At 38.0% G+C, this 10,000-nt stretch overlaps 3 protein-coding genes across 5 annotated transcripts in view; 2 read left to right on the forward strand and 1 right to left on the reverse strand.

The window, feature by feature from the left end:
* adm2b (adrenomedullin 2b) overlaps window positions 1–219 on the forward strand; it is a 3,480-nt gene extending 3,261 nt beyond the window's left edge. Inside the window, exon 3 of the mRNA XM_060878512.1 lies at window positions 1–219. This exon is cut by the window's left edge and continues 429 nt beyond it. The gene's annotated coding sequence lies outside the window, so the exon portion shown is untranslated.
* A 2,443-nt stretch (window positions 220–2,662) lies between these two features.
* miox (myo-inositol oxygenase) lies at window positions 2,663–7,122 on the forward strand. Its single transcript, XM_060878513.1, has 10 exons — window positions 2,663–2,812; window positions 3,833–3,913; window positions 4,066–4,146; window positions 4,424–4,586; window positions 4,832–4,899; window positions 5,002–5,111; window positions 5,276–5,343; window positions 6,156–6,205; window positions 6,331–6,443; window positions 6,640–7,122. The coding sequence occupies exons 1-10, from the start codon at window positions 2,795–2,797 to the stop codon at window positions 6,746–6,748; spliced, it is 861 nt and encodes a 286-aa protein (XP_060734496.1). The 5' UTR covers window positions 2,663–2,794; the 3' UTR covers window positions 6,749–7,122.
* A 1,303-nt stretch (window positions 7,123–8,425) lies between these two features.
* Window positions 8,426–10,000, reverse strand: part of lmf2a (lipase maturation factor 2a) — a 13,687-nt gene continuing 12,112 nt past the window's right edge. For all 3 annotated transcript variants that reach the window (XM_060878796.1, XM_060878795.1, XM_060878794.1), the window contains 3 exons: window positions 9,955–10,000; window positions 9,469–9,583; window positions 8,426–8,936 (listed from right to left, as the gene is read on the reverse strand). The exon at window positions 9,955–10,000 is cut by the window's right edge and continues 66 nt beyond it. In XM_060878796.1, coding sequence (XP_060734779.1) covers window positions 8,592–8,936; window positions 9,469–9,583; window positions 9,955–10,000 — 506 coding nt within the window. In that variant the 3' untranslated portion in view covers window positions 8,426–8,591. The remainder of the gene's footprint in view (window positions 8,937–9,468; window positions 9,584–9,954) is intronic.

The raw sequence follows: 10,000 nt of genomic DNA on the forward strand, positions 1-10,000 counted from the left end.
ACCTTTCTATTGGACAGTATCATTAAGTCCCTATCCTGATGAACTAGCTGTGATTCTGCTATTACAGGACAGTAGGAAGAGTTCACTGCAGGTGAAACAGATGACTTGTGATCGTGGTCTCTGGACAAATGCTGGTTTTCTTTACATATTGCTATATTTTTATTTGTCTCACTATTATAATAAGAACTAATAAACATGCCACATGGTGAGTTTGTCCAATACTTTGATATTAATAAATACTGCATGTCCTGGAGTAAATCAGCCTGGAACCGTGACGCTACCAACACCATGCTTCACACGCTTCAACGAATCAGTCGATAAATATGGCAGTAAAAATAAAAAAGTCCTGCACACCAACACAATCTGATTCCCTCTGTGGTGGTGGGAGGAGCATCATGGTTTAGGGCTGAAAGCTCTTATTTTTGTCTTTCTCTCACAGAGTAAACCACTAGAACATACAGTGGGTAAAAAAAATAAAAATGAATCTGAAACATTAATGTTTGTGACACAGAAACATTCTGATAAATGTGTGAATTTTATATTTGCTGTTGAAGTAAAAGATTATAAAAGAGAAATAAACTCGTAACAGTCGCTACAGTGTTACAACGATCACTGTTTCAAATTCTATCAATATTCCGTTTGACCAATCGGTGAGCTTCACTGTTTAAGCCCCACCTACATATGTCTGATTGGGTCATTTGGTATCTGGAAAACAAGCAGAACTTCTGCTGCACTTAACTAAAGATTCGACTTTCAACATCTGACCAGAAAAAACTGAGTTTCGGGTAGAAAAACAAACCTCCTGCTTTTTTTCTATTAAACTTCCTGTCACTTATTAAACTTCCTGCTTTTTTTTTATTAAACTTCCTGTCACTTTGTCTCTGAGTTTTCCGAGTTATCCAAAGACGGACTGAACTGTTCCAAAAACACTGGCAGTTTATTTGTACATCAGGAGGTTCACCGTATGTCATCACAATAAACAAATAGAACTTTATTAACTCTATTTCTAAGTTCATTTACACAAACGAGGCAGCTGTTTAAGTCAAATCCATAATAACAGATCTAAAGAGAAACGACAGATTCATTAACACACCTCCTGATGTCCAGAACAAGGCTGAAGCGTCGCTTTAATGTGCAGGAAATGACTGAAGTTCACACCAGAGCTTCCTAACCATCACCTGGAATAAACTCACTCCACGTTTTACTGATTCTCTCCTCAAACAACTTGCCGTCTGCAGTTAATCAACAAACCCCAACCTCTGGAGGTTAAAAAGCACAACCCGAGTTCATGACTGGAGCTTAAAGAGTCAGCCATTAACATGAAGCGTTCAAAACTAAAACACCTGGAACAGATGTGTGTGTTTCTGTGAATAAAGTCATCATTTACTCATTTAAATCATTTCTCTGTATAATGCTTTTATTTACTATCTATTTAAAGTTCTAAAGTAGATATATAAAGAGATGGAAGACTGGATAGATGAATGTGTAGAAAGACGAATAAAAGAAATAAAAGGATAAACAGAGGGGTGACGGATGTGAAGTGTGTGAATGAGTGAATGAGTGAATGAGTGGAAACAACGGCAGGAATTTTATTTCCAGGAGTTTTTGGAGGTTGAACCCCAGAGTCTTGTTTACTCGACTCTTAAACACACAGACGCTCGGACACACCCACACGCTCACAGCCAATAAAAACCCGCCGTCTTTTAAACAATTAACACACACTGAACAAACAGAAAATTTAAGTGACATTTAAGAACAAAAATTATTTCTAAATCATAGAGAACTCTTTTAACAAACTGAACAGGTTTATTTTAAGATATTTTCCCCCTTCACTAACTTTAAATGTTAATATTTTAGTTCAGACACTAATGACTCCTGACTCTATTTTATAATATTTTTTATTTCTATTGCATTTTTTTACTTTTTAAAAGAAATACACTGAACACATCATATAACAACACAGTGTTACAACACCTTAAATGCAGGAATAGCAATTTTAATAATAATAATAATAATGAAAGTAATAATAAGAGCAACATCTACTACTAAAAATAGTACAACTAACCAGTTAATTTAACAAAAAATATAAAACGACAGACTGGAAAGTGATTATATGGGAAGGGTTTAGATAATCTCTGAAATCATATTCTACAATATTTCTATTTCAGTACATTTTAAATTTAATAATTCATAAGCTATACATTTATTCATGAGTATATTTGCATATGCATAAAAGCCAAATCTGAATTAATACAGAACTGTCGAGGTTGATGGTGGAGGAACTGTACGTGAAGAGGAACTTCACGACTAAAAATGAGGACAAGAAGAGATTTCCACTTAGCGTGTCACTACTTAATGCCCAAAACACACACACACACACACAAACACACACACACAGAGTTTATTATAACAAATAAATCAGTTCTGCAGGTTCTGTATAACATCCGCCGAAAAAATCCTGTGTCACTGTAACAAAGCTTAAAATCTGATGAACAAAGCAAAGAGAAACGGTAGACTGAACACACACACACACACTCACATACACACACACACATACACACACACATACACACATACGCACACACATGCACACAGTTTTCTAGGAAAACATGTTTAGGGTTAAAGTATCACAGTTGTTTCCACATTACAGTGTGCTCCTGTAACATCTGCTACGTGTGTGTGTGTGTGTGTGTGTGTGTGTGTGTGTGTGTGTGTGTGTGTTAATAAATAGACAAGTGGAGAAGTGAAAAAAACAAACACAGAGTGTAAGTGTAGAGTTTAAATCAGCGTAAAGATGAAATTCGCTAACCTGGTGAGTTATTTTACACGTGTGTGTTTATTACTCCGTATTGTGTGTGTTTATTACTCCGTATTGTGTGTGTTTATTACTCCGTATTGTGTGTGTTTATTACTCCGTACTGTGTGTGTTTATTACTCTGTACTGTGTGTGTTTATTACTCCTTAGGGTGTGTTTATTACTCCGTACTGTGTGTGTTTATTACTCTGTACTGTGTGTGTTTATTATTCTGTATTGTGTGTGTTTATTACTCTGTACTGTGTGTGTTTATTACTCCGTACTGTGTGTGTTTATTATTCTGTATTATGTGTGTTTATTACTCCGTACTGTGTGTGTTTATTACTCCGTACTGTGTGTGTTTATTACTCTGTATTGTGTGTTTATTAGTCCTTAGGGTGTGTGTTTATTACTCCGTACTGTTTGTGTTTTTTTACTCCTTAGGGTGTGTGTTTATTACTCTGTACTGTGTGTGTTTATTACTCTGTACTGTGTGTGTTTATTACTCTGTACTGTGTGTGTTTATTATTCCTTAGAGTGTGTGTTTATTACTCTGTACTGTGTGTGTTTATTATTCCTTAGGGTGTGTGTTTATTACTCCGTATTGTTTGTGTTTATTACTCTGTACTGTGTGTGTTTATTACTCCGTACTGTGTGTGTTTATTACTCCGTATTGTGTGTGTTTATTACTCCATATTGTTTGTGTTTATTACTCCGTATTGTGTGTGTTTATTACTCCGTATTGTGTGTGTTTATTACTCTGTACTGTGTGTGTTTATTACTCCGTATTGTGTGTGTTTATTACTCCGTATTGTTTGTGTTTATTACTCCGTATTGTGTGTGTTTATTACTCCGTATTGTGTGTGTTTATTACTCCGTATTGTGTGTGTTTATTACTCCGTATTGTGTGTGTTTATTACTCCGTATTGTGTGTGTTTATTACTCCGTACTGTGTGTGTTTATTACTCCGTACTGTGTGTATTTATTACTCTATTATGCCACATGTATGACTCGTTTCTGCTGCCCGTCGTGTCACAGGGTCCTGATCCGTCTCTGGTGTATCGTCCTGAGCTGCTGCCCAGCACCGGAAAAGAGAAATCTAACTTCAGAAACTTTGTGGTAAAATAAAGACAATGATATGACAGAAAAAAGAGAATAAAGTCTGAAAAGACTCAATGAGATTTTTATGTCTGTTGTGTGTGTGTGTGTGTGTGTGTGTGTGTGTGTGTGTGTGTGTGTGTGTGTGTGTTTTGGGTGTGTGTGTGAGACAGAACGGAGAACTTTATGAACGTGTGTTTAACACCTACAGACTGATGCACACACATCAGACACTGGACTTTGTAAGACAGAAGGTTAGTTTACTGTATATATTTACACACACACACACACACACACACACACACACACACACACACACACACACATTCCCTTCTCTTAACCCCTCCCTCTTCACCTTAACTCCTCCCTCTTCACCTTAACCTCTCCCTCTATTCACTAACTGCTTCATCCCCTTTTTAAAGCCTCCCTCATTTTCATAACTCCTCCCCATGCACTAACCCCTCCCTTCTTTCCTTAACTCCTCCGTCCTCTCATTAACCCCTCCCTCCACTCACTGACCTCTGACCCCAGCATGCAGAGTGGGCCGGTTGCACTCATGCTCGTATGACTGTGATGGAGAGCATTGACTGTTTGGATCAGTTGATTGATGAATCTGACCCTGATGTCGACTTCGCAAACTCCTTCCACGCCTTCCAAACCGCTGAGGGGATCCGCAAGGAACATCCTGATAAAGGTGAGATGTGGGTGTGGCCTCTAACAGATAAACAAAAAGATTAAAGTTGCAGTAAGTGAATTTTAAGAGTAGAAACCTTTTTGTTCGTTAATGAGAGAAACAACAGATAATGAGAACAAGAAGGCGTCTCTGCTCACTTCTGCTCAAATGTTAATTTAGAAAGCTCCACCCCTTAAACAAGTGTGTAGGTGTTCTGCTGTCCGGGTGTTTTTGGGTCTTGAAGAGAAAACTTTATCCTTTTCCAGACTGGTTCCAGATGGTTGGTCTGATTCATGACATCGGTAAAGTCATGGCCTTATGGGGAGAACCGCAGGTGACTGACAAATGTGTCCACATTAAAATCATAAAAACATTTATACTGGTAGGATTTCTTACAAACAATGTGTGTGTGTGTGTGTGTGTGTGTGTGTGTCAGTGGGCTGTGGTGGGAGACACGTTTCCTGTAGGCTGCCACTTTCAGAACTCCATCGTTTTCAGAGACTTGACATTTGTGGAGAATCCAGACAACAAGGACGAGACACTGAAGTGAGTTTATTACCTTCACGTCACATGACTGAGTTCTGGACTCTGATTGGTGCTCAGGTGTTGATTAATTCTCTCTGACAGTAGAGCAGCTGAACATCACAGCTTTATATTAATGTACTCACTTTCATTTTATTTATTTTCTGCAAACTTCATGTCTTCTGCAGCACAGAATGTGGGATTTATGAACCTCACTGTGGGCTGGACAACGTTCTGATGTCTTGGGGACACGACGGTGAGTTTATTAAAGCTTCATGAAAATCAGCTTCACTTGTTGAAATGATCTGTAACTGAATCTGTTGTTTAACATGTTTTTTTACTGGCTTTAATTATGAAAATGATCTAATAGCAGCTCTGTATCTTTAAAAATGTCAGGATCTATAAATATGCAAATCCCAGTGAACTCAGCACATAAAAAGTTCGTAAAATATATTTCATTGTTTCCACGACAACCATCTTGTCTTCATCGCTAACATTAGATTCACTCATTAGCTTAACAATCTTAGCAAGCTACTCCATTACCTGCAAATGTTACATTTGCATATCTGACAAAATATGCAAATTATGGTTCAAAGTTCATTTACTGACATCTCAAAATGAGCTCATACTGTTCATAGGCTCTGCCCCCAAATCAGCCTAATAAAAAAAATCTTAATAGTGTTGGATTAAATAGTGTTATTATTAAATAATAAGCCTAGAGACGGCACTGAGCCCGTAGTGATCCAGTCTGAGGAGATATCAGAGACAACATAGAGATCAGATCATGTTAGAAGCAGAAGAGACTGGAAATGTTTCCTTAAAAAGAGACTTGACTGGTTTAAGGATCGATTTTATTCCGTTTATGTTCATTCATATTGATGTGATTTTTGTGTGTGAACCGAGTTAGAAATAAAGAAGTTAGTTTTTAAAGAAAACACAATGAGACGTATATAAGGATCGAATAAAGGAAAAAACTGGACCGATCGTTCTGATTATTTTAATAATAATATTATTGTTAAAACTTGCTGATAAACTGATAAAAAGTAATAAAACTTCCTTCTGTTACAGAATATTTGTACCAAGTGATGAAGTTTAACAAGTGTCAGATCCCTGAGGAGGTCAGACTCCAGAGCTTCCTCTACACACATTCATCATCATCATCATCATCATAAGAAGAAGAATCTCTTGTCTGAATAGTTTATTACATGTATTATCTCTCTCTCTCTCTCCCTCCCTCTCTTAGGGTCTCTACATGATCCGTTACCACTCGTTCTACCCCTGGCACACACACGGACACTACACACATCTGTGTAACGACAAAGATCTACAGATGCTGCCGTGGGTCAAAGAGTTCAAGTGTGTCAAAGTTTCTCTGAAATCTATTATTATTATTATTATTATTATTATTATTATTATTATTATTATTATTATTATTTCTGTTAACCATCAGTGTGTGTGTGTGCATTTACTTTTGAGCAACAGGCACACACACAATTGCTGTTCTAGGAAACACAGTAGAGCCTTGACGTATGTGTGTGTGTGTGTGTTCCAGTAAGTTTGATTTGTACACTAAAAGCACAGACCTGCCTGATGTGGAGGAGCTGAAGCCGTATTATCAGTCACTCATCGATAAGTTCTGCCCTGGAGTCCTGCACTGGTGATCAGAGACTCACACAGCAAACAGCAGCGTGTACGTTTCAGAGCAACACAACAATAAATCAACACAAAAATCACAAGCTGACAATACAACAAGCAGCACGGCTCATTTCAGGGCCAGAAAAATGTCAATTCAAGCCTGAATAACTGACGAAAATCAGAGATGGACTTTATTGTAATATCAGAAGTCTGTTATTGTTTAATGAGATGATTAAAAATGTACAAACTGCAACTTTAAAGTAAAAGATTTGTATAAAAAGCTTTAACATGAATCTACTCTGAACTGTAGGATTTTGTTTTCCTACATGTAAAACTGTAGACTTACAATCCTGTTCACGAAATCTATCAAATAAATAAACGCATAAATGATCAAATTAAATCACGATTTCTGTTTCCTTTATTTATCGTCTTCCTCTTTGATCTTTACCTGAAATTAAAAAAATTACACATCAGAATCAAACCGAAACCAAAAGAGTCGATAACCTTTAAATGTAAAAAAAACACTTTTACCTCCTTAAAAAACTTTTATTTTTTTATAAACACTGTGTTTGTGAGTGTGTGTGTGTGTGTGGAGTCGCAGTAGATTATTCTCCGCTAACTGCGTCTCTACAGGTGTTTTATTCCTCTTACACCACTTTCTACTTTCCAACATTAACTTTTTATTTACATTTTGGTGAAAACAGTAAATCCCTGTTGTCATGACAACATAGCGGCTGTATTTGTTCTCTCAGAGCTTTATTCTCTCTTCAAATTAATAAGAAAAAAACAAACAGGAGCTCATCGTTGTACACGTTATTGTACACTTAAATGTGTTTATCAGTGGAGTTTGAGCTGTAAACGTCCCTGTGAATGATCTGTTGCTATAGAAACCATAAGGTATCAGAGCGAGTACATTAATATAAAGCTGTGATGTTCAGCTGCTCTACTGTCAGAGAGAATTAATCAACACCTGAGCACCAGAGTCCAGAATATAAATATAAAAAAGTGTTTCATTCATGTTAGTGACTGATAAAAAAACATCTGAGAGACGCATGAAGGAGGAAAAAAGAAAAGAGGGATGTATAGTGAAGTACAGAGGATAAGAAAAGAGCAGGTGTTAGTGAGCAGGGGTGTTAGTGAACAGGCGTGTTAGTGAAGAGGCGTGTTAGTGAGTAGTCGTGTTAGTGATCAGGCGTGTTAGTGAGCAGGCGTGTTAGTGAGCAGGCGTGTTAGTGAGCAGACGTGTTAGTGAACGGACAAAACGATGAAGAGATTTAAACCAATCAGATGAAGTGGATTAAACTGGAGGTGAACAGACTCAGTCTCAGAATTAATTTCTGTATTTATTTTATAACAACTCTTTTATATGTAAATACACAAAACGTTTAAGACAAGTCACAAGATTAAAAACGTGTGTGTGTGTAAATGTGTGTGTATGTGTGTGTGTGTATATATGTGTGTGTGTGTATACGTGTGTGTGTTGAAATCTAGGACACTTTTCTGAGAACATCATGAGAGCTCTTAGACTTCAGACCTTTCAGTCGATTGTGTTTCATTTCTAATTTTACTTTCAGTAAAAAAAAACATCATGTAACGTCAGTTATAGAGCGTTATAAAGTTACAGAGCGTTATAAAGCCTGAGGTCTGAGCGCTGTGAGAAACCTGGTGGAGTTTAATAACAACAATAATAATAATCATCATAATAATAATAGAGATGCTTTAATTTAGAAATATTTAGAAAAGAACTTTTTTTTAGAAAACACAACACGAGAGCGATGTGATGTGACGTAGTGCATTCGTTTCACCTCAACAGAACCCCCCCCACCCCCACACCCTCTTCCTCACAACTTCTCACTCTATATATTCTTCTCAATCCTCTTCCTCGCTCTCGTCACTTGTCTTCATAACCTCCTCTTCCTCACATTCCTCCTCCTCCTCCTCATCATTCACTTCCTCTGTGACTTCCTCCTTGTCTTCCTTTTCCTCTTCCTGTTCCTTCTTTACATCCTTGGTCTCCTCCTGCTGTTCTTGGTTGTGTGTGTGTGTTAGAGGACGAGTGTGTGAGATCAGACAGTTGATCAGACACATGGTAGCTGCTGAACTGAAGAGCGTCCAGAGCAGAATGTGAGCAGGGACGTCCCTCACGTGTTCACCTACACACTGCAACATCCGCAAGAGCCACGAACCGGGAGCACGTCGGGTGGGGGGTTTATCCTGAAACACACAGACAGACACACAGACAGACACACAGACAGACACACACACACAGACAGACAGACAGACAGACAGACACACACACAGACAGACACACACACACACAGACAGACAGACAGACATACAGACAGACACACACACACAGACAGACACACACACACACACACACAGACAGACAGACAGACAGACAGACATACAGACACACACAGACACACACAGAAACACACAGAAACACACACCATGATGAAGCATGTAATTCCTGAAAAATACTGCACAATAAGGTTGTGTGATTTGATCAGACATCAGATATTCATTTCCTCTTTCACCACAACAACATTATTTATTAATTAATTAATTGAAAAACACTTCTGATCTGTTTCAGGTTCTCCTTATAAAAAACTACACCATATCAACATGTGTGCAGTTTATTATCACGTATAAAATGTGCCGTGACACAAGAAAAGGCTTTTAACACTTAATAATAAAAACATCATTAATCCGCTGGTCTGATTGGACGAGTCTCACACTGTACCTTTATATTGAGGCCGTTCTGAGTCAGCACATCCTCCAAAAACGCATCACCCAGACGCACAGGAGGATAAAACTCCTCCACGTAGATCCTCCTCCACCACCTCTGGGGTAATGACCTACACACACACACACAGACACACACACACAGACACACACAGACATACACACACATACACACACAGACACACACAGACACACACAGACACCTAGAGGTCCAGACAGCTGAGTCACTGGATATCTTCAAATGATGATTATAGACCTACTTCTTCATGAAACACTCCAACTAGCACTTTATCCCCTGTTTGTTGTATGTGTGTATATTTATAAAAACAAAGAAAAAAAGAGCATCTGCCAAATCCTGTAAATGTAAATGTGGTGAATTAAAATCCAGCTCCATAAGGAGTTTAAACGTTAACCATCATGCTGTAGCGTTCGGGCGGAGGTGCACGTACAGGAAGTGTGGTGTGTATCCATGTGTAAGTCTCACCCGTCCTCTTTAGGCTCTGTAAACCAGTACTTATAGCGATGAGCGC

Source organism: Tachysurus vachellii, chromosome 9 (assembly GCF_030014155.1).
Source record: "Tachysurus vachellii isolate PV-2020 chromosome 9, HZAU_Pvac_v1, whole genome shotgun sequence".
Lineage (NCBI taxonomy): Eukaryota > Metazoa > Chordata > Actinopteri > Siluriformes > Bagridae > Tachysurus > Tachysurus vachellii.

Bases quoted from the DNA above. Each gene is read 5' to 3' on its own strand.
- miox (XM_060878513.1), top strand. The intron at 6,206-6,330 runs GTCAGACTCCAG...TCCCTCTCTTAG, and splicing joins AGTGTCAGATCCCTGAGGAG to GGTCTCTACATGATCCGTTA. The intron at 6,444-6,639 runs GTGTGTCAAAGT...TGTGTGTTCCAG, and splicing joins CCGTGGGTCAAAGAGTTCAA to TAAGTTTGATTTGTACACTA.